The 24,528-nt window shown below is 43.6% G+C and overlaps 4 protein-coding genes across 8 annotated transcripts in view; 3 read left to right on the forward strand and 1 right to left on the reverse strand.

The window, feature by feature from the left end:
- The window catches only part of LOC117135967 (kazrin), a 38,477-nt gene extending 34,862 nt beyond the window's left edge, over positions 1–3,615 (reverse strand). For 2 of the 4 annotated variants that reach the window (XM_033296572.1, XM_033296569.1), the window contains exon 1: positions 3,275–3,614. The gene's annotated coding sequence lies outside the window, so the exon portion shown is untranslated. Of the gene's footprint in view, positions 1–3,274 lie in introns of all 4 variants that reach the window. The other 2 variants (XM_033296571.1, XM_033296574.1) reach the window with 2 other exon arrangements.
- Positions 3,616–5,542: 1,927 nt separating this feature from the next.
- LOC117135969 (RNA polymerase-associated protein Rtf1) lies at positions 5,543–8,706 on the forward strand. The gene is made up of 4 exons (XM_033296575.1): positions 5,543–5,725; positions 5,837–6,794; positions 6,863–8,047; positions 8,105–8,706. Exons 1-4 carry the CDS (start codon positions 5,645–5,647, stop codon positions 8,206–8,208), a joined length of 2,328 nt encoding a protein of 775 aa, XP_033152466.1. The 5' UTR covers positions 5,543–5,644; the 3' UTR covers positions 8,209–8,706.
- A 1,448-nt stretch (positions 8,707–10,154) lies between these two features.
- LOC117135980 (neurotrimin) lies at positions 10,155–12,942 on the forward strand. The gene is made up of 5 exons (XM_033296594.1): positions 10,155–10,475; positions 11,360–11,839; positions 11,908–12,417; positions 12,481–12,615; positions 12,673–12,942. The coding sequence occupies exons 1-5, from the start codon at positions 10,298–10,300 to the stop codon at positions 12,867–12,869; spliced, it is 1,500 nt and encodes a 499-aa protein (XP_033152485.1). The 5' UTR covers positions 10,155–10,297; the 3' UTR covers positions 12,870–12,942.
- Positions 12,943–13,620: 678 nt separating this feature from the next.
- Positions 13,621–24,519, forward strand: LOC117135979 (inactive tyrosine-protein kinase 7). 2 transcript variants are annotated; one of them, XM_033296593.1, is made up of 7 exons: positions 13,621–13,702; positions 16,880–17,009; positions 21,585–21,812; positions 21,874–22,196; positions 22,285–22,842; positions 22,908–23,112; positions 23,167–24,519. In XM_033296593.1, the coding sequence occupies exons 2-7, from the start codon at positions 16,946–16,948 to the stop codon at positions 23,298–23,300; spliced, it is 1,512 nt and encodes a 503-aa protein (XP_033152484.1). In that variant the 5' UTR covers positions 13,621–13,702; positions 16,880–16,945; the 3' UTR covers positions 23,301–24,519. The 2 variants fall into 2 exon arrangements, with proteins under 2 accessions (XP_033152484.1, XP_033152483.1); XM_033296592.1 differs by having other exon boundaries at positions 13,644–13,702; positions 16,859–17,009.
- Positions 24,520–24,528: the final 9 nt, after the last annotated feature.

The raw sequence follows: 24,528 nt of genomic DNA on the forward strand, positions 1-24,528 counted from the left end.
ATATTTTTCGGGAAACTCATTAGTTAGTCACACTTGCACGAATTTTAACTACTTGGAAACTTGTAAAAGTTAATTGATCTGAAGCTTAAAAGGTCCGCAATCGTAAAATTTTAAGTTTCCAATTCTTTTAAAATATCTTATTTCTATGTAATAATTGAAGTGCAAGAAATCAGACATCGCTTGTTGCATTCTAAATCAATAAGTTACAACTGCATCTCGAGTGTCTCATTAATTCGATAGGAAAAGTAAGAAATAATGAGACATTGAGTTTGTTTCCTATTGTTTCACTACCCAGTTTGGGATAAAGTTGAGATATAAGTTTTCCATCTGTTTTACCTTTTCGCTAAGCTAAGCTGTGTGTTTTTCGTGATTTTGTTGGTTTTGTCGCAACATTATTAATTTACAGAGAGGAGATTACGAGCCGTGCATACATTTTAGTCATCTCTTAGCGGCGAAACTTGCATTTAGTTTTCGTATTCTTTGGCGGGAATGGGGTGGCTATCACGCAACGTGGGAAATGGTAATAAATGCTGGGTTTGGTTGGTTTGTTGCCAAAGCTGTCGACAGCGCAGTTTGCACCTGGCGCTGCTTCGACCTCTGCCGCCTTTGTTACCTCTGCCACATGCCACACGCAATCTAATTTAGCTGGCGAAATACGTGCTAAGCTTGGCAATGGTGAAATGGGAAATGGGAGGATGGAAACATGGAAATGCGGAAAAATTGGGGCCAGGCCACGCCCCAAAGTTCGAGTGGCCTGAAAAGGGGTTACTTTCCGGCAGTGGTTATAATTCGCCTAATGTATTAAGCTTCCTAATCCGATGTGGGAAATGGCTTTAAAGCAGCCCGGGCACTTCGATAATTCTTTGTCCAGGAAAACTCGGTGTGTCACAGTTCGGCGCTGAATTTCCATGGCAAGCGGTGCAGCTCAAAGCAATTATTTCGAGAGCCGGAGCTCCTCGCCGGGATTTATGCTCGTTATTCCGTCAGTCGTTGCTCTGTGCATCTTCAAGCTGCATTCCCCGGCTGAATTATTCATGCCTTTTGTCGCTTCTTGTTGCTCTGCCCTCCGAGAGGCGAGTCCTCGCCCAAGGGTTGCAGCATCCTTGAGGGTTGGCCCGGGCAACCCTCCCGGCCATTCTCCCAGCTTACCAGCCTCCCAACCCGCCCACCAACCACCCCCCACTCACAGGAAAAGGGGGAACGTCTTTGGCTTTGTGCATTTCGCAGTTTTGGATGTACCGGGAAAAATAAACTAGTTATTTCGTTTGAATTAAGTGTATAGATTCCAGCAGAGGAGTAAACAACCATACTCTGTGGTATTTGTTTAGATTTTTAATATAATGTAGAATTCCGTTTTGTTAGTATTTATTTAAATACATTCATCCACCAGCTACTTTAAATAAATAAATGCGATTTTTTTCCTGTTAAAGTAAATGCAAATATAAAATATTTCCATGATGAGATCAGACAACGGATAAAAGCAAGTTTATGCAAATAAACCCCATTTTAATGGCTAGTTTTTTTTAAATTTTTTTTTTTGCTCAGTGAAATCCGTAATCCTGCTGTCAGAAAAGGCCATTATAGCTGTTGCACACTGGCAAATCCGAAAGCAATTTCTGCAGCATTAATCAAACCCCAGCCCCTAGCCCCATCCCCCATCCTGATGCCCCCAGAACCCTAAAAGCAACTGACTCGCTTATCTGCCGTCCGGCCATTTCGGTTTAATGTTGACAAAACGCATTTTAAGCACTTCAGAGTTCTCCTCGTCGTATTTTCTTTTGTTTAGCCGACACATGTGAGTGTGTTTCCCTCTGATTTGAGTTTTCTGCCGGCTAAATTTGCATTGGAAATGTGCGCAGGGCACAGCAGGCTGGGCAATGGAGTCCTTTTCCCGGTTGGAGCCCAAGTGGCCAGCAGGATCAGCCTTTGTCCAGCGGTCACTCCACAGGCATTGTTTATTCAGCCCAAACCCTTAGGTGTATAGCTTCTGTTTTGCCTGCGTGCGTGTGCCTAACCTTTTGAACGGGTTCTTTATGGCCCAGAACGAGGACGTATAATCGAAATATTTGAGGAGTGGCTCTGGGAAATTGGAAAGGCCAACACTGACTAGATTTTATAATTAAAAGAGTCTAAAGGCCTCCACACGTCCAGATGAATGCTTTGCCAACAGTCTTTTCCAGCTCAAATTTATCTAATTTGTTAAGACAATAGCCTACAATAGTTGCAGAAAATAGAGCAATGGGTTTTGAAACCGGCAAACAAACCACTCGGGGTTAACTAAAACGTGAGCTTAAAATATGTTAAAATTGAGCTAAGGTCTTAAATCAAAGTAAGCACAACTTTAAAATGAATCTGAAAATGGTTTCCAAGGGAAAAACTTATTATGTTCGACTTAAGCGGAGTATGTAAGCCAACTTTATGAGAACTGTGTATATGGACATCCAACATATTTTGTAGCTTGGTCCGATTTTCAAAATTAAAATGCACAGCTTCCAAATCAAATTACTCGCCAAAACTCGACCACTAATTGCGCAAATTATTTGGAGTAATTTCCTAATTTGTATTCTCTGCTGACCGAGATAGTTGGCAGCCATTCATTTCAGTCAGCAGCACCGAACCAGGCCAATTAATATTCATTTGGCCCAAACTCACCCGCTCAACACTTTTCAGCTGGGTGGAAAATCCTTTATTTAGCGAGCAACTTTCCGCGCTTGTTTTTCTTTATAGTTTATTCACTTTTTTTTGGACGCGCGGGTTTTTGTAATTCCCCAGTTAGCTGTTGACGTTGTTTCTCCAGCTGCAAATGCACGACAAATTAACAGCCAGAAAGAGACAGCCAGGCGGGCCCCGAAAGAGACGGGTAGCACAAAGGGCCAACAAAAACTGAAAACGAAATGCCGCATCCTTCCAAAAAAAAAAAATAAAGGAAAATATAGGGGGAAAGCCACGCCCGCGGCTTGGCCACAAAAAATATTGAAAAAGTGCGGAAAACTAAAACTCTGTCACTTGCTGCTCTGTGAGATTTGTTTTAACAACAAAAAATGTGGTCTTGGGAAGAAAGAGTTTATTCAAGCAGACCGAAACACACTTAGAAAAAAGTAAAGTAAATTTAATATTCGGACATCAAATCTATATAATTAAATAAAGCGATTTTGGAATTATAATGATGTATTTGTACATTAATAACAATATTCTGATATGCATATACATAGATAAAATTTAGGTTTTAAGTTAAGTCCAAGCTGAAGTTTCAGTGCATCCACCCCATCCTCACCTTTTCCGTTATGTGAGGCTCAACGCTCAGCGGGCCATGTTTTTATTGGATTTTTCCTCTTGTTTTCTTTTTTCTATTTTCGTGAGATTTTCGCACCACAAAACACTGAACCGACACACTTGTGTTAAATATTTTTTCTTTCTTTGCCTATTTGCGTTTAGTATTTTATGGGCTTTTTGTTTGCAACCACCCCCGTCTGCACTTCACTTGAAAACACTACGCTACACGGTCGCCAAAGCACTACACTACTACACTACACTATGCTGCGATGGACCGTTATTGGAACTGGCGTTTACCGTTATTCGCTCCACACTCGCGAGCTTCTTTCGTTGAACTGGCGAAAAAGAAAAAAACGCAGTCAAATTCACCAGCAAACTTTGCTAGTTTTTACAGCTAGGTGAGCCGAGCTTTAATGGCCGCTCTCGCTCTCTCGAGAGAATGGTTTTTTCCACTCCCTCTCACTCTTTCTTACCACTTTTGGCAAAACAGCCGGCGCAACAAAAACGCAACGCCAACGCAACAGCGCCGCCGGACAAGAGCTTTCAACCCAAAAATGGCAAAAACAAAGCGGGGGCCATGGACAACCCCCTTGGGCGTTCGCAGCTCTCGTTTGCTCTCTCTCTCTCTACCGCCCATACTCTCTCGCTCTGCTGCGCATGCTCCAAAGCTGAGCTTCAAAGCTCCGAGCTCGGCATTTCGGGGGTGGATCGTCGGGGGTTGGGTGGTTAATGCGAAATCCATCTACAGGGGTCGCTGCGAAATGGCCTTGTATTACAGAATCCGCAGATCAACAAATTAATGAGAAAATATATTGTTTATTATGTTTTGAAGGCTCTTATTGAAGGCATCTTTGAAGTGCAACGAACAATTTTTAAGAGAGATTTATAGTAACAGAAGAAGTAATTTATTTGTTCATCACGTTGAGAACTCACTGTTTTGAAATATGCTTTTTCGGGTGGGCGATGGCATCGGGTGGGTTGTTTTCATGAGCTGTCGCATTGCTGCTGTTCTAGTCGTAGTCGTTGTTGCTGCAGAATGTGCACTTTGTTGAATGTGCAATGGGCTTCCTCATGGCGCTGTTATTGTTGCTACAACTGCTGCTACTGCAAATTGCCCCGCAGCATTTAAGGCGAATTATGAATGTGGGTGCGTGTTCCACCCTCCGCCCCAAAAAAAACCACCCCTTTCGCCCCCGCTGGCAGACTGAACTTAGGGAAAGCGCGCTCGAGGGACCTGCAAAACGCCTGCATTTTAATTAATATTGATTGTAAGTTATTTTCCGAGAGAGGAAAGGAGGCAGCAGGTGTGGCTTTAATTTAGTTTTCAAAATGTTTTTGCGTGGGGCACAAACAAGTACATAACCCACTTACCAGCGTGCAGACAAATGTTTGCCTATTACAGGGTACACAAAGTCAGCATTCCCGCCCAGCCATTCGGTATCATCATGCAAATTGAAGGGGGCTGGGATAGGGATAATGGGGATGCCGAAATTTGCATTTCAATTCTGCCGTCGCCGGCATTTCCATTCCCCTGCACCTCCAACCACGTCCCCACCCCACCCCTTATGTTTACCTTGCTCGAACAGCTTCGCCGTATTTTTTCAACTCTGCTTTAAGTGTGATTCAGTGTTGCGCTCGACAGCGCGGCAAAATGTGCACGTGCTGCACCAGCCGCAAGGTATTTCCCCGCAGTGAATGTAAGCAGTGGTGGGTGGTAGGTCCTGTCGCGTCCTGTCCGAGCTTAAAAAACTCCAAAAGGAATTGGGCTCGAGTTCAAAATAAGCTATTATTTAAGGGTGCCACATGACATACAAGGGTTCTAAATTACTTAAAAAGGAGAGTCTGATATTTTAAAATGAATCAATCAAAGGGCCTACTCTTCGTTTTAAGTTGGGTTTTTTTTTAACATTTTTACAAACAAAACGAGTTCGACGATAGTTGTGTAGGATATAAAGATATAATATTGTTTATATTCGTTATTATTATTATTACTATTATGCTAGAACAACTTGCTTATACAAAAGAAGCTGCATCCAACTGGGTAATTTCACTCCAACTGCAATTGAATTTAAAAAAAACAATATGTTGTTTGTTTATAAAAAAATATATATAAGTCGGTGATTCCCCATTAGCCCTTTTGCAACTGTTCCCACTCAATGTGTTCCCTGGGATCAAATAGTTTTCCCGCGCTTACAGCTGACAGCTCGATTACCGTTGCCAGCCCTAGTATATCGATAGCACGTAGCGAGGACAGACAAAGCCCCGATAGGCCATATCACACTCGTTGCCATCTCCAACGGCACGCACTAAAAAATTTTCGTTCTGGTTTGGTTAAATTTTATTTGTAAGTAAGGCCAGGAAGCGATCAGAAATGGGCAAACGGCGGACGCAATCCCTGATCGACTCCAACTCCAGCGATAGCGACAGCGAGTCCGAGACCAACCTGGAATCGGTGAGTGGCTATAGAATAGATCAAATGCCTCATCCGCGCCCCTTTCTCCATATTGCGATGTAACGAAAATCAATATAAATACTGAAAATACACCTTATATGTAATCCCCAGGACCTGATGTCACTTGCCAAGAAGCGGAAGAAGCCCCAAACGACGACCAAGTCGAGTTCACGCTCTGACTCCGATTCCGACTGGGCCAACAACAAAGCTGGAGCTCCCTCCTCCAAGAAGAAGAAGCGCCAGAAGCCCAGCAGAGACTCCAGCTCCTCGGAGTCCAACTGGGATGACGACAGTCAGGATGAGAGGCAGCCAGCGAGGCAGAGTCCTGCACAGGCGCAACAGGAGCACAAGCCCCCGGAGCAGGCCTCCCAGGCCGCCCAGCTCAGCGAGCAGGAGGAGGGGGAGGTATCCGATAGCGATTCCGACAAGTCCAAGTCCAACTCCTCCTCATCCGGCTCCGACTCCTCTAGTTCTTCCTCCAGCTCTGACTCGGAATTCGACGACGGTTTCGATGATGACCTCATGGGCGATGATGAGGATCGAAGGCGTCTCAATGGTTTGTCCGAGAAGGAGCGTGAAACTGAAATTTACAAGCGCATTGAGCAGCGAGAGATTATGCGAACACGTTGGGAAATCGAACGTAAACTGAAGCTGGCGAGGCGCGGCGAGAAAAACCAAGAGAAGTCCAAGAACAAAGGAGAACGGGCCAAGAAGAAGAAGGAGAAGCGCGAGAAGAAGGCGAGGAAGGCCAGGGAAGCCCAGGCGCCCTTGCCAACTCAAGCTTCCACATCCACACTCTTAGATGTGGAACCCAAGCCCAGCAACGAAGTACGGTCAGCGAGTCCGTTGTCCACGCCCGCCCTTAACCGAGATGCGGCTTCCACTTCAGCGGCAGTGGCCAGTATTATGCCCGACGATGCAGCTTCCTCCGCTGGCGTCTCTGATTACTTTGATCACAAGGAACGTTCCAAGGAGCGTAAGAAGAACGTGGAGGCCAACAAGACGGACGACAAGAGGAGCAATGCCATGGCCTTATTAAAAGCCAAAAGAGAGGGCAAGGCCAAAAGAGGTAAGCAACAATAGTTCATAATCGTCATACGACTCTAACGTGTTTTTTTTTTTCCATTCTCCTTACAGAGGAGGAGGAAGCCAAACGCCTGGCAGAAAAAGATCGTGATGACGACAAGGAGGAACTCGATAGCGTATCTGGTTGTAAATCGGCCGTGAAACTGAAAGCCTCGGAAATATACTCTGACGACTCAGGCAGCAGCGATTGGGATGAAGAAGAAAAGCCCGCGGGCAAACGTTCACGCTCCAACAGCAGCAAGGCCTCCAGCGAATCCGAGGACGAAGAAAAGGCGCCTCAGCGGCCCGTTTTTATAACCACACGCGAGGATCTTAACAAATTGCGTCTATCTCGCTACAAAATGGAGCGATTTGTGAACTTGCCAATCTTTGAGAGCACTGTACTCAACTGCTTTGTCCGGATAAGCATCGGAAACAATGGCCAGAAACCCGTGTATCGAGTGGCCGAAATTGTGGGAGTGGTTGAGACGGGGAAGATCTACAGTCTGGGCACTACACGAACCAATCGTGGATTGAGACTTAAGCACGGAACCCATGAGCGGGTCTTCCGACTCGAGTTCATTTCGAACCAGGAGTTTACGGAGAACGAGTTCAACAAGTGGAACGAGGTCTGCCAGCAGTCGCACGTCCAGATGCCAACGATTGATCTAATAGCGATCAAGCAGAACGACATCAAGAAAGCACTGAACTACGAGTTCAAGGACGAGGACGTGGACAAGATCGTGGAGGAGAAGAACCGCTTCCGGAACCGACCCACCAATTATGCGATGAAAAAAACCTGCCTGATGAAGGAGCGAGATGCAGCAATGCTGCGGGGTGACTACGACATTGCACAGGATCTGGGACAACAAATCGACGAGCTGGAGAACCGAGCCTCTGAGCTCGACAAAAGAAGATCCCATACCCTCAATCTGATCTCCTACATAAACGACAGGAACAGGAAGAAGAATGTGGAGGACGCTGAGAAGGCAATTTTAGAGGAGGCTCGGGCCAACAAAGGCCTCAAGATCTCGGATCCCTTTACACGTCGCATTACTCAACCGCGCATGGGCTTCAAGGGTGCCAAGAAGGACGAGGATGACATGCAGTTGGCACCTCTGCCACCGCCACCCCCAGGAAAAAAGAGGCCCAACGAAGCAGGAACTTCGAGTGCAAGCGTCAGGCCCACGGACTCCAAGGATTACAGTCTCTACTCACTGCATGACTTTGACATTGACCTAGATGTTCCGCTACCAGGTATGTAACTAACATTTTCTGCAGTTAAGCAATGGACATAACCATTTTCTTTTTTAGTTAATACGAATTCAGTGCCCAAGCCGGCTAGCAAACCAGCTGAAACAGTCTCCAAACGTTCGCTGAATCTAGAGGATTACAAAAAAAAGCGCGGTCTTATCTAGAAAATGATTTCGCTGGTCCATTCATATAGACAAAGCGTCACATGTTTACGTCCTAGTTTAGTGTAGTGCCCAAATGACTACAGCGATTGTTTGCTTCAACGACTCAACCAACTTAAAGAGCAACAAAGAAACGATGAGCAATCAGCTCGGCTTATAGTTACAGTTCACATATATATAATAAGGTTGACACAGAAAGTTTTAGATAGATCGGGCGAGGCGAAGAATTGAATATCCCAATCGAGGATATTTTCCCTGTATGTGTTTGTTTTGTTTCACTATTATGATATAATTTTTAGAAAAATTATGCAAGCAACACTTAAGAATGAACAGTAATTTCGAACATTTGGAATGCCTATGCTGATAACGAACTTATTTAAGTATATATTTTGAACTTTTTATAGTTTTAAGCTAAAAATGTTATAACGAAAATAGTAAGACCCCATCCAGCCTAATCATTTCCAACGATTTGTTCAATAAATTAACAACTCACATAATTTATACGGAACTAGTTTTCAGCGAAGACTTAATTGTTTACTCAGGCAAATTTGAAGGATATTCCATGGACAATTATAAAGAGGATGATCAAGCGAGTATGTATCCGTTGGTTGTAACCGTTCAATGCTGTATTAGATTTAGGCGAAATTCATCAGTTGTAGCAACAGCTTTCATATACTTAAATATACACATAAATATTATTTATAATAAAGCAAAAGACTTAAATAATGTTATTGATCACTACATAGCATCTAGTGTTGGGATACGAGCTGTATAGGATTTGTTATCTTCTATTCTTGGCGCCTTTTCCCTCATAAACAGCAATGAAAAGTAAACTTATGGTCACCATTCTGGACTGGCTTAGCTTAAGATCGCCCCAGTTCGCTCCTCTTAATTGGTTTGCAGTCTGTTTGCGCAGCTGGCTGACTCCCTTCATGTTCTCACCAAATTAATTCAATTAATTCGATGAAATTGTCTTTTAATTGAAAACGATCGCGTTTCGTCAGAGGGAAAAACGTTTTTCAAGATCTGCAAATATATAAAGAGACTTTAACGGTCAATATTTGAAAGACATATTAGATTCGTCATAATGAAATCCACATCCTGCTCCGATGCAATCGATCGAAATACATGCTAAATAGGATGCTAATTTGAAATAAACTTGAATTGATCGCTCTATAATGCACTTCCGCTCGAATATTTTCCAAGTTGGTTCGTTCTGTCTTTTTGGGAACCTCGCTGTGCCGAACATATTGTTCCCAAATGGTGAATGTGACTGATCCGATCACAATGATGACGACTTGGATGGGGGCACCATTGTGGCACAATGACATTTTATCTCGGAATATGCAACAGCAGCACGTTCTCTGAAGCGGAGAGTGTAATAGATCAGCGACGGAATCTCGATTCTGAATCCGAAAACTACCGATGCGTGGCCCATGCAAATGTTCTTGCAGCGACATCGGTGTGGGTGCATCCCACAGTCACTTACACACACACATCTCCCATCAATGCACCGCGAAAAATTGTATCAATACGTGAAATCTCCGATATAGTCAGCTACTTCAACTCGCCTATAAAGATAGCTATCATCCGTTATCAAGTAAGTTCGAGCAGGGAAAGTATTTGTTATGGAAGCTCAACTGGAACTATATCTTATAGCATTGTATAGAGATTTCTAGTAGTGCTCCCCCTTTTTCTTTCTGTGTACCCATGTGGGAGAATCCCCTTGACGGCGACTAATCAACCGGCATCGGCATGCCTTATACACAAGTGCTGGGTGCTGTCCAGCGGCAGCGGCTTCTTCATCGTCACCCCGGACTCGAGCATCTTCCATTGTCCGCCCCTCGGGGCTCCACTGTACATGTGCGTGTGTGGTGGTGCAGTGTGTGCGGCTCAGGGGACGCCAACTGTGGCTTCAGCTCAAGCGATCAGTTCAAAGTTGACTTCGTCGCGGACCAGAGCGGACCGTTCTAATTCCGACACGCGACCGTGAATTATAGAATTACCAAATAACAGTTTAATTTAATTTAAAGAAATATAGCTAAAAAAAAACTAATAATAAATAATAATATAAAACTAATAAGAAAATAAAATGACACCCCATATGTGCTCAGTTTTGAGGTGTTTGTTTGTGGCCCTGATCCTTGGCCAAGTGCAAGCCGAACTGGACTTTAACAACGATCTCGAAAACAGTCAAAAGTTCAAGAGCATACCAACCACAGTGAAAACCTATGAGAACGACACAGTGCAGCTTCCTTGCACCTTAAACAGTAAGTGATTAACTAAATGCGGTACTAATCTTAGTGCACATTGTGGGTATTTCTGGCGATTAGCCCCGCTTTTGGGGCCTTGAGTCGGCCACCAGCAGCAATTGGCCATAACAATGAGATTTAATTCGATTGAAGAAATGAACTCACAATGCCACAAATGGAGGTATTATCCGACAATAATAGAGCTCCGGCGGAGAAAGTCCAGAAGCGGATTCTATTAATTGAACGCTTAACACACTTAGCGGCGCATTCAAGTCGCCGTGCAAGACCCTCCCGCGACATATTGTTAAATTGCCAATTAAAGGATTATTGACAGAAGCAATTACACTTTCAAAGGGTTACAAGATTACACAAACTTACAAATTAGCGTGTGTGCGGGAAGCCCTACAGAGTCGTCAAAATCCACCCCATGAAGAAATATTTAACTAAGCCTTTCACTTTGACATGCCAATATAAGTTATTTACAATAGTTCTGGCATATAAGTTATTACTTACATTTTTAAGTAATATAGTATATAATCATAAAAAATCCTGGATTTATAAAGTATATTTCTCTTTTTGAAGCAATAACATTTTACCTAGATCTGCTTAGTTTATTGAAATTTCCGTTAGCTAAAACATCTTTGAGATACATCGGATACTTTTTATTTTTCATATATCGATGGTCAATGCAAACAATTTGGGCTTCGAGCGGATGCTATTGTTTATTCTCATTTATCTTGGCAGTGAGATAAGCGCCAGATAACTGTTAAGATTCGAGATACAATTCTGGTGAATTCCGTTCTGTTCTCTTGAATATTTGGTAGATAAAAATGGAATTCGCGAATGCCCCATAAAACATAAAAATAAAAACACATATTCATGATCATAAACTGTATACCCAGCTCCCTTCCGCTACGTCCGCTGGCATCGTGACGATGTGGCTCTGGTGGACTCCAGACACCCGGAGCTCCCGCCGCCGGATCGCATAATGCTCTGGCCAAATGGCAGCCTGCAGGTGGCCAACGTGCAGTCCAGTGACACCGGGGACTACTACTGCGAAATGAACTCGGACTCGGGTCATGTGGTCCAGCAGCACGCCATCGAAGTGCAATTGGCTCCACAGGTGTTGATTGAACCATCGGATCTCACGGAGCAGCGGATAGGTGCCACCTTCGAAGTGGTGTGCGAGGCCCAGGGAGTGCCCCAGCCGGTCATCACCTGGCGGTTGAATGGCAATGTCATCCAGCCACAGAGTAACACGGGGAATCGGCAAAGCCTAATCCTGGATATCAAGTCGAGGAACCAGGCGGGCCTCATAGAATGCGTGGCCAGCAATGGAGTGGGTGAGCCAGCGGTGGCCAATGTCTACCTCCATGTGCTATGTGAGTAATTAACTTTCAAGACAACTTGAGCAATTAACTTTAACTTACTGACCTTCTCGAATCGACAGTTTCACCCGAGGTGAGCATACCCCAACCCGTGGTGTACACCAAACTGGGCTCCCGTGCCCATCTTGAGTGCATTGTGGAGGCGGCACCGGCGGCCACGGTTAAGTGGTTCCACCACGGACTGCCGGTGGCACTGGGAGCCCACTCCACCACTCACGAGTCGGAGTTGCAGACGAACCGGTCGGTGGATCACTACGTGAACGCCGTGCGTCACATGCTGGTGGTGAAGAGCGTGAGGAACGCGGATATGGGGCAATACGAGTGCCGCGCCAGCAATCAGATATCCGTGAAAAGCGGAAGTGTTGAGCTGACCGGCCGCCCGATGCCCTGCCTCTTCAAGATTAACCCGGGCACCCAGAGCTCCACATCGCATGTCCTCGTTTGGCAGACCGAGAGCCTGCTGCCCATCATGGAGTTCAAGCTCAAATTCCGACAGATCCCCTCGAAAAATGTCACTCGCCAGGTTAGAACCAACTGGACAGAGCTCACGATTCCGGCTCAGGCCACAAATGGTAAGGATACCCTTAAGCCTTTACCCTTACATTTTCTATTCATGTTTATAACGTATCATCTAGGACTCATCTATATAACCACATACACTCTACATGGCCTCCAGCCCGCTAGTCTCTACGAAGTTTCCGTTTTGGCCAGAAATAGTTTTGGTTGGAGCGACAATAGCAAGATAGTGCGTTTTGCCACAGGTGGAGAAGGTGAGTTAATGCAGATTACAATGAATTAATTGATTTAGTTCCCTCTTACTTCTAAAGTTGAACTACCCAACTATTCAACTGAATCGGAGCTTCAGGACGATTTGACCGAAGAGGACTTCCACAATGAAATCACCCAGAGATCTGAGGTTCTTTCGGCCAGCATGATGTTCAACTCGGGCTCAGTTAATGGGCGCGGAATCAGTGCCTTTATATATTCCTTATGTCTTATAAATATATTACGATTAATAAGTTAGATCTAATCTTAAAATATACTACTCTAATTCGAATAAATAAACATTCAATGCTGAGTGATGCGTTAGCGCATATATGATTCATATTGAGATTGCTTCTGCTGAATAATACTTCCGTAAAAAAGGTGAGATAACATTTTTCTGAACAGTGTATCATAGTAAAGTGATAATGCTTGTGACTATGATACTATATTTATCATTGACTGCAATGAAATACACATAAGTAAAGCGATGACATTTCCTTTTTAAAATAAATTTAATAAACTAATGTTATTTTTTATAATTTTAGTGATTCAAAAGACAACATAAATAGATATATAATCAAAAGAAGCCTAAGAATCACTATCAAACTTACAAGGTGTTAAAAAAGGCGGTCTCCAGTGCGTATGTGTAATATGTTTAACTGGAGACTTGGTAAATTTAAGAAGAAAATCTCTGCATTTGTGAACCCATAAGCCCCAGCAAACAACTTCGAGGGTATTTTTTCAGTATAGGGCTTCCTCTTTGAACTTCAATTGGCAGTGACATTGCGGACAGCTAACGCATCTTTCAGGCCCCAAGACCCAAAGACTCCCGCTCTCCTCTCTCCATCCCTCTCTCCATCTCTCTCTCTCTCTCTACCCGAACTCTCTCTCTGCAAATGGACTGTTATCCAAAGGCCCCAATGCATTGGAGAGCGAAGCACTAAGTGTAGAGAGATATGGAGAGAGATTTCGAGCTGTTCCGCTTGCCAATCGTTTCGAAGTGCTTTTGGCATCAGCACGCGCTCGACTTTTAGTTCTCGTTTGAACAGCTTCGCGTTCGGTTCTCCACGCAGCCCCAGCGCAGATAAAAAGGTTTCCATCCACAGCTCCAACTGAACCAATACCCATTGCCTAGCGCCTAGTGCCCCGCAAAAACCGTAGGCTTATGGCCAATTACCGACAGCTGTAAACGTAAACGTTTGCATTCGACCTGGCTAAAACGTGTACAAATCGCTTGGGAAACGTCGTGCGGGCGAAAGCGTTACAAACGCGCGAGTGCTTTAAACGTAATTCGTACCAAAATCGGGAAAAACAAAAGGGTGAAGAGGAAGAAACCACTTTTGTACCGCTTCGGCCGAATTTCAACTCATCTCGCGTCGGTATCTGGGGACCAGAAACCAGTTTTCCTCCTCTAGGCTCTCCGGGCAAAATAAATACGAAACAAAATAACAATCTCGAACGCAGCGCACCGCATCCATTCTGTAACTCTGGCGGCCCTGAGAAGCCGTGCCGAAACCCAAAAGACTTTGTGATTTCGTCTTCGGGCCAAAACGACAGGCGATGATTCATGAAAATGGCCTACGATATGGCCAGAATGGCCAGCAGATATGCTCCATATCTTCACTTTTATCCTGCTCCTCGGGAGCCCATTTGGCAGAGATTCAAATTCAAATTCGGTTTCAGTTGCAATTCTTGGCCTCTTTCTTCGCTGGCAGATTCTTTGCTGCACATTCTATAAATATGTAGAAATATGTAAAATAGCTGCCGTTGTGCCGGCACCAGAAATACGCCAAACAACAGAATAAATGGCAAAGGAAAATGGTCAAATGAAAGCGAAAATGCAAGAGTAAAGCAGCCAGTTGTAGCGCAGGCTGTGAAAAAGAAGGTGGGGGTGGCATTAGGGACCAGCTGCTGGGAGCGGAAAGAAAAAGGGAAATGCTTACAGAAACGCTGAATGGAAAACAAATTTTCTATACGTGTTTTTATTTACATTGGGAGTAGGCAAAAACGGGAAGAAACAACAGAAAAGTTTTCAATTCCAATTGGGATCCCCCAAAAAGCATTCTACGGATGCAAGACAGCTGCATCTGTGCCTCCCTCCACTCACACAAGTGCACACCGAGTGTGTGCGCCTGTGTGTGTTAACTTTGAGCGCAATGTAAATAAACAAAGCGCCAAAGACAAAAACAACAACAATCAAGGCATTGATTTAAAGGGAACCCTAGTAAAAGAACTCACAAAAAACGGGAATAAAGTTGGACAAAACTAGCCGAAGCTTAAATACCCTGAAAAGCTTGGTCAAACTTAATTTTTTGTAAATTGAAAAACTATTCTGCTATTTGGTAAATTACAAAGTAACATTAAACAGAAAATTAAAGTGTATTAGATAACTACCCAGGTGGCTTTCATCACAGAAATTATATTTAATTATATGGCCAATTAACATGTCAAAAATGATTGAAGTCGCTTAGCTTAGAATTTTTCTATGCATCAGGTTTGTAAATTAAAATACCCCATTAAAGGGTATCAAGTAGAAAACAACCTAGTTGCACCTTCTCCCACCTTTGATTTTTATAATTGATAAACAGACTGGAGGGGCGTAAATTCCGTTTAGAGGTAGTTGCCGCATGGAGGAGGTGCCAACGAGCTTCAGTACACACCGTTTATCTGTATCTGAGGTGTCGTCTATTCAGGTGACAACCCATAAAATACTGGATGGGAAAACTCAGCAACACAAGTGAGTGCGGAAATTCTCACTCATCAGGGAGCTTTTGTTCAGCGATGCTTATGTTAGAAGGGAAATATTTACAAACAGCAGCAGATGGCAGGAAGACGCATTGAGTTTTCCAAGCAAAAAAAAACCATTGAAATGAATATATATTTATATGGTACTTACTTATATTCAAAATGTCTTCAACTCATTTACTACTTTACTACCTTCTAAAGTTTCTTAAACATATCGGATTCGTTTTCTATTTACTTAGAAGTGTGAAATCTTTCTATCAATCTTATGCTAAAAAGAGAATCAATAAGTCGACTATTTATTTGCCCGCCAAATCTTGCGAAATGTTCAAAATTTTTTGCAAATGCATCAGCGATGGATTATGATCATCATCAGGCATTGCAAAATTGTTTGTTTTATGAGTGGAGCATATAAACAACTAAGTGCACATATGTGCACATGCAAATTGTTTGTTTGTATGGGTGAGCTGTGCCCGCCATTTGCAAAACAGCTTTTATATCAACAGCCCGAATTTTGTGTAATTTTTTTGTTTTTGGTTTTTGCATCGACTTTCCGTGCTGTACAATTTTTTCGCATTTGCACATTAATTTATTTATATGCATAAACATTTGCATGCTATTCGACTTGGCACACCCTGACCCAACAGCGCCCCCAAAGCCCCCACTTCGACCCACTTTACTGGCCGGCTGGCATTGAGTCAGCCCCAAAGAGAAATATACAGTCGAACTTCCTTAAGCCTACTAAACGAAATCGGCAAGAGATGCATGTGTTTCTAAAGTTATCATTTCAAAAAGTAATACTCAAAGTTATTCAGCGAAAAATGAATATTAATCACACAGCTGTTTACGCTAAATTTACAGAATGTTTTAATACAACTACATTATTTGATTGTTGACTGTGCAATATTATAGATAATATCAAATAAAAGTTTCAAAATAACCTTTTTACTAGACAATACATTCTGAAACCTAACTAAGAGCTTAAACTTAAAGAAAATCCATGTTTTTCTAAGGAATTCGCACTGTACCTCGCGAGAGGCGCTGTTGTGAGCTGCAAATTAGTAGCTAAACTAGCAAATGGCCATTTTTCGCGTAGAGATCATAATATCTTCAAGATACAACTTATCGACGGAGAGCAAATTGCCACCAGATACAACTGGCGGCTTGCATAATATAATGCGGCCAAAGCGAGTGAGCAATGTTTACAGATCGGTCCAATATTTTCTTTACGCTGCCATATGTTTTTTCATTTTTTTTTCTTTTGCGAAAAATTCGTTTGTAGTTGGCGCTTTTCCATGCATTTTGTCCAAGCCAATTAGAAATTTCCGGTCCGCGTCGCGACTCGCATACAAAATGCACGGAATAAACGATAAGCGAAATTAAATAATCATAAAGCCGAAAAGTAAATTGTAAACGTATTTCGGCGGTTTTTGCGGTTCCCGATCGGGGAGCAACATAATGGCTCTAGCAAATTAATTAAGTACCAACCAACCATATTAATTGCAGTTAACGACCTACCTCCGACAGCTCCGAACCAAATTCCAATCGATAAAACGAACTCACCAAAACCAAGCCAGGCAAACACCAATCACCATGATCAAGGCGAGAGATTCGATGAGGCTGCTGCTCATTAGTCTGCTGATTGGACAACTGTACGGTAAGTCAAGGACCCAATCTAATGGCCTATAAAAACAAAGAACTAATTCGGAACAGCACGATACGATTAGATTAACACCACAGAGTTTCAATCGAAGTGGGAATCTCCCGGAAAATCTAGGAGTAGAAAGTTGGAGAGAGTTGTAATGGATGTGTAATATTTTTACGACTACTTGTAGAGATAGGAAGATTCGAAAGTGCGGCAGAAGAAGCCTAGTTGAACATCAAACTGCTGTTTGAAAACTAGGTCATTGGGTTGATAACATTCAATATTTTTAAATAATATTACCCAGCAAGAATATATTAAATATCTGCATTATATCAAGCTTATATACCCCATCTGGTTTGCAGTACTCGAATGAAAATTTGATTAAAACCATGTCAGTTTAAAGAGTTTTCCACGCCTCAATGAGTTTACGTAATTTCCAGATATTATGAATAACTGCGGTTCGTTCAGAAATAAGTATGAGCACCCCAGATACGAGCCCTCACGTCCACGTACAACATATTCTACCCATTCGTACTCGCCAGAAAGCTCCAGATACGCTCGGTTATAGTCAATAGGTATATAGGTATAGGTGTGAGCCACGTGCGTATGGCCTTATCTTTTGCGTAAACTGAACCCACACCGGGTGAAATGTTGGTGCCAGTTGGAAAAAAACAAGTATATCTTATCGTTCGAGAGAGCGTCAAACAGTTACCTCCGCTCTGAAAGTTAAGTTTCATTCGCTTTTGGAATTATGGCGCAAATTGCTGATAACGCTCCACATTCCACTACACGTATGTATCTTGGCTCGGAAAAGAGGAGCCAACCAACCCAGTACCCAAAACGTTCCTCCGTCCCTTTCCCGGGTGCCATGTGTTCTGGAATACGAATAAAAAGTGAATATCGCCCAGCGAGTTGAATAAATATTTGCCATACACGAATGCTGTGCAAAGAATGCCATTTTAATATTGAATATTTGCTCGTAAACTTCGTTGGGAACGTGAAAACGCCCCCATGCTCCAGATGTAATCATATGTACGTCCCAGGGCACAGTCTCATACATACATACATATGTATGCATATACGTTTTTCGATATTGGTACGCATATATTGTTCGTTTTTTAATTAAAAGTTAAATTCGTCCAATTTTAGCCATGAGATAAGGCCTATGACCGAAAATACCATTAAAAACAAACTAAAAGCCACGGGCCCCGGGGAATTTGGAACTTTGCCTTCTCATATATCAAAATTCTAGGTGCTGAAGAATACTCTAGCTTGTTTGGCCTACAAAAACAAGCAGAGTCAATTTGTACTGTATTTCATAATACTCCCATCTAGCAAACAACAATATTTGTTTGTCTGCATGAGCATAAAATTAGTTCACCCTTCAGTTATTGCAGAACTGAAGTTGATAAAGACCTGTTCCTAATGGAAATTCGGCTTATGTTTATACAGAAAACAACGAGTCAAGGTCTCGCCGTTTCAGTACAATAAAATAGTGTTCCTGGAATTGGCGATTAAGTGTTTGCTTTTACATACCCATGCAATATGCATAAGTGCTTGGCTGACTTTCGGTTGGTAATGCCGAATGGAATGAAACCGAAAATGATCAAATTACGCATTCGCAGGCATCTGAAACATACGTTTTCCAAAAATAAAGATCGCATAATAAATCAATGATTGGATCAATCAAAATGCTCCACATGGGTGTGGAACGAAGAGACCCCACCCAAAAGTTCCCGAAAGCGGGAAGTCGATTTGCCATTTCAATTGATTTCGTTTAATTTACCATTTATTATGTGTTTGTTTTTTGGCGGCTGTTTAATGGTGATTTTTGTGTCTCTATGGAAATTTAAATTTATATACCCACAGTGGTACTAGACGCATTGGAAAAATAAAAATTAATTACATTACATTACGAATTAATTACAAACGAATTAAACAAATGCTAATAAATTCTAAAATATGTAATGAAATTAAAAAACAAATCGCATATAATTTTTCCGAGAATTTTTGCAATAAAATGGAATACATTTTCATAAGACGAAATGGCATGTGCATCTATCAAGATTCCCCTGTCGAGCATTTGAATCTCACCCAGTTTTGGGAACTTTTACGACCCCCATCACAATCTGACTGCTCCATCGACTTAGACATGACATGTCGATTAAAGAATGTTTCCCCCCTTTCCTGACGACTCGGCGAAATCTGGGCGATGTTTCCTTTTCGAGATTTCGAAAATTTTGTGCATTTAGGCTTGGCGAGCGGCGAGTAGTTGGCATCATTTATTTATACACATTTCATTGAGTCAGCAGACTTGGGCGAGGATGTCGATGTGGGCCATTGTGGATTTGTTTACTTATTGACCTCATAACTCATCCACGTCTGTTTGCGATCCACTGACTATAGAGCAGTGTGATAATGAAATGGCAATCAACCATTTTCCAGTCGCAAATCTTGAACTGAATCTTCAATGGGAGTTATCAATGGTCGGCCGAGACTACAGACCTGTCCAACCTTCCTGATACGAGTGGAGCATACCATATATCATATATACGTGACATTCGTACTTACTAAATATGCGAAAATATTTACGCGGTATCTGGGGCAAAGTAATGAAATTTATTATTGCATACCCAAGGGAATACAGTTGCAAATTCTATGGAACAATTAACCTCACCAAACCTTTTTTTAACTAAGCGTTTTAGTTATAATTTAAGACTGACCGTCTTAAGTCCTTTAGACCTCTTAAAGTATTCTTTTGTCATAGCCAAGTATTATTGGTGTCACGATAAAGCATTCCAGAGTCCAACATTTTGGCCAAGTATGAAATGAAAGCCATGAGAATATTCACAGCACTTAAAGCCATCGCAAGCTAACTGGCTGTTTTCCCTAGAATTTTAAACATGACTTCATCTGCCGGCGAATGCAGAGTCATCAAAGTTGCCCTCAAGAACTGAGTGGATTGCGACAAATTCTCCAGGACGTCCCAGTGCCAATGCAGGCCACAAATGGCGATTGTGTATAACATTGAACTCGAGTTTAGAGACGGAAAAGGAGTGGCAGGACGAGTGGGGGAGAGTCTGGAAGAGAAGCTGGCGCCGCGACATCCTGACGCCATTGTTCCACTTACAACGCATGCACTGCCAGCCGGAGGGCGTGCGGTGTGTGGGAGGGGGGGGATGGGGTCTAGGGACATCATCATCCATACGGATGAACTTAAGCCGAGTGGTTGTTGATGTTGTTGCCGGGGAGCAGTTTTTTATTTGCCACCCCCCGCCAACCCAACACCATCATCGATCCAAGGACAATGCTCGCCCAGGGGGTTGGATGACGCACTTGGGCACTTGGGCACCCGAGCTCCCAGCTCCCAGCTTCTCGACTGACTTTTGGCGCTGACCTAGTTGCATGCAAACAATTGCGTGGAGTCCGCTCTCGGGAAGCCACTGTTTCCATGTGCCCGTAACCTTGACACCGGCCGAGGATTGCAGTTGTCAGCATTGGCCAGGCCAGCATCCCGAGTCGCCCATCCAAACCAGATCGCTGAAGGTCCCCAGCTGCTCTGGCTGGCCAAGTGTGTGTTGTCTTTTCGTTTTCTCCTTCCATCAAAGTGGCCCAGACCATAAAAGGGGCGTCTGACTGCGGTTATAAGGAGAGGCCATTGGATAAGATAACTGGCTCCGTCTTTGGATCGAGTGTGCCCACCTTAAAGAGCGTTTATCGACCATTGATAACGAGTTTGAGCCACTTGCGTAATCCCGACAATATCCATCATAACCTTATGCGTTGGCCATGATGAAGTTGGCCATGAGTCACGAGTCATTCGGCTTTCGGCCGTTAGATGACAATTGAGTTACATGCCGAATATGGCAGGCAAATTGTTATGGCTAATACATACGAAATTGCGGTTGAACAGAAATTACTCATTCAATTTGCATAAACTCATACCTTTCGGCACTATGCAAATAGAGACAGTCATGAAGATTTCCAAAAAAATCTCTTTGACTGAACCTGACTTTATGGCCTGCGGTAGTTTACCTAGAACTTAAGATATATCTTTCATATCTAGCACGTTGTTTACCTGCGAATTTAGTACTCTACAGATGGAAATGTTCTTCGCAGATGGCCACGAATGTTAGTGGTTGTATACTTTTAGGGGGTTTCTTGTACAGACTAATATCAAACATGTTAGTAATAAATATTAGTCTCTGCAAATATGAATCGAATCTCCCCTCGTTCTTGGTGAAAACTCACTTCCGTTGCAGAACTGCACTTTTATAAACGAGTTCTCTGTACGTCGACCCTTTTGATTGGAAGCAGCAGTTGCTGGGGATGTCGTGTGATTCTTATCAATTCCAATTAAGTCTGGAAATACTCAGGGATCCAGTCTGATGACTCACTGCAGCACCTTGCCTATAGCAACTAACATGACGCAATGATCTCAGGAATACTCGCTTCGTAAATCTCTATTTAATAACTTCAATTTCCTGATTACTAATTACTATGACTAATTATTGTGGGCTGTTAAGGATCAAAGTGGCAAACATCTAAAAGCATCGAATAAGTAAATTTCTCCTTTTGGCCTTTCAGTGAGTTGTTCAGGATCGCCCATAGACGCGGATGACAAGGGTACAGATTATCAGGACGACGAATATGAGTACGGCGACGATGGCGATGATGGTGACACCCAAATCTTCGATGTGACAAAAAACCATGCTGAGCAGGAAGCGCCGCCGTATTTTGAGGTTATGGACCTAAGGGTCGAAGCCAAGCCGGGCGATGATGTGGTCCTCAACTGCGATGCGCGGAATTTCCAGCGTAAGCTATTCCCATAACCTAGTAAAACCAATTTGAAATCCCTAACAATCAATCCGTACAGTTAGCAACGCGGTGATGTGGTACAAGAACCGGATAATCATAGCCAACGGACAGAATCCCATTAGCCAGCGGGTGCAGTGCATGCTGAACAACTCGATACTCCTTAGGAACGTGTCGCCGGAGGACTCGGATGACTACTACTGCGAAATCCTGCCCCAGAGGGTTCGACAGCACACGGCACTGCGGGTGGGCGCCCGGCTGTCGATCCTCTGCGACGATCGCGACATCACGGATCGATCGCAGACGTTCAGGCAGGGCGACCACCACAAGCTCGAGTGTCGAACCTATCTGCCCGACAATGCCACTATCAAGTGGTCCTTTAATGTATGTTTTTCTAATCGTATCCCCGCACTATCACTCAGTTCCTATCGCTGGCATCCGCCACCCATTTTCCCACACGATTTTCTTTCAGGATCTGAACGGACAGCCCTCCGCCGTGGACAACCAGAACGGCGTGATTATCCTCGACAATGTGGATGAGAAGAACGCCGGCGACTACCAGTGCTTGGCCGACGATGGCAGTCGCCATCCTCCCCATGGCACCGTTCACATCGATGTCCAGTACAGCCCCATCGTGTCCACCCATCGGCATAATTTGAACACCGAGAAGGGCGCCACCGCCGAGCTGTACTGCAACTATCGGGCGAAACCCATTGGCAGGAGCTACTTCATCAAGGACGGCAAGACCCTTCAGCTCTCAGACAAGTACTCCCTCAAGGACTCGGTTCACAATGGCCACAATCGCACCACCCTGCTTGTCAGGGAGGTGACCGACAGCGATCTGGGCGAGTATCTGTGCCAGGTGGAGAACGCCATTGGATCCAACGAGGTGAAGGTGCACGTCAGCTACAATCCGGAGACCCCGCAGTTCGAGGACATGACCGTGGAGGGCAACAAGGTCACGCTGCACTGGCTGGTCAGGAGTCACCAGCTCCTTTCGGAGGCCATGTTGGACTACCAGCTAACTGGGGTGAGTTGCTCCACAAATTAGTAGGATTGGACTTTCCTAAACCGATCGAATCTTTCAATCATCAGTCGTACACTTGGAGCACTGTCCAGGTGCTGGAGACACATCGCCACAACAACACGGATAACATCTGGAAGATCACCCACCAACTGGAGCTGAGCCGTGGAGTATGGCATGCGCGCGTCAAGACGAAGAACACCAAAGGATGGTCCCACTTTTCGAACGACCACGTCTTCGAGATCCCGGAGTACTCCGAGGTCGACAAAGATGAAGGTGAGTACGGAGCACCACTGATACGATCAAATGGTGATCATGTTTATTCGACAGAAGTGGAACTGCCCCCGGATGAGATCGTGAGGGCTGGAATCATGCCCATGAGCAAAGGAGCTGCGTCATCGATGCAGCGCCTGAACGTGGGAGTGATCCTGCTGGCAGCGCTCCTGCTGCGTGTCCGCCTCTAAGGGGTGCCACCCAACCAGACCGAGATGTGTACATACGTATTTCCGGATTACTCAGCTATCGAGGCTATCGGAGCGATAGCGAAACGCACATAGGAACCGAAACTAAAGTATTCTAATTATACAAATGCTAATGCGCGACCGCTGGCTTGGGTCAATGTTAATGTTATGCTATAGAACACGCTGGAGCGATCACTGAAACGAAACATTAGTGCCAAGCAAGGAAGTGACTGGGAGATCGGCGAGGACTAAAGTTAATTTAGTTTAGTTAAAGTTAAAGCTGCACAAGCGACGAGGGCAGAGCAACTGCGACGATCGGTTTAACCGAAAAGAGCAACATTTTGATTAACCTTAGCTATAATATTTATTTGTTTTTTTCTGTCTGCATGTGCGTGTTGTTGGCACTTCTGAGGAGGAGCCCGAACCGAAAACGAATACTAATACGACGCAAAATTGGGAGCGATCCCATATACCATACAATCCCCGATGGCATGGTATAGCGAAAAGTGGTTTAAGTTCAAGGGACTTTATAGGACTTGCAATACGCACCATATTTTTGTACATGCAAACGTACTTACGAACATTAGGCTAACTGAAGCGGAGGGGAAGCTGGGGGGACTTATCGAATGGCATGCTAATTATTTTATAAACTAGACCAAAGCTTAGACATACATATGTGTACCTACCACACACCATACATATGAAACTTATTTTTACGGAACTACGCCACATCAACACTCAATGGAACAGAACGATTCAAAATATACAAATCAAAAGCTAGAACGCATATGTACCTATGCCTAGGAGAAACCGAAGAAGTCGAGGAAAGCCATATACATCTAGGTATAATATACACTCTAACTGATTGATAATCGATTGATAATCCGGGTTTGGCTTTACTCCTGTCCTTGATTCTGCTACAATACCTGAGGAATATCGCCATAACATGCTGACCATGTACGCTGTACTGTACTGTACGTATGAGTAATCAGATTGTGAGTGTAGGAATATATTTTATAAATGTTTTATTTAAGAATCATAACATTAGAGCTGATCAATAAACGTGCCAATCGAAGCAATCAACCGAAACTGATTGATTGCTCGCTAAATCAAATCAAAAACGCCACAAAAATAAAGTTCCATAAGCAAAGTTTTGACGAGGACCTGATTTCGAAAGCCGACCTTGAAGCATATACATATATATACACCGAATCATATATATGGTATTAAA

This window comes from Drosophila mauritiana, chromosome 2R (assembly GCF_004382145.1).
Source record: "Drosophila mauritiana strain mau12 chromosome 2R, ASM438214v1, whole genome shotgun sequence".
NCBI lineage: Eukaryota > Metazoa > Arthropoda > Insecta > Diptera > Drosophilidae > Drosophila > Drosophila mauritiana.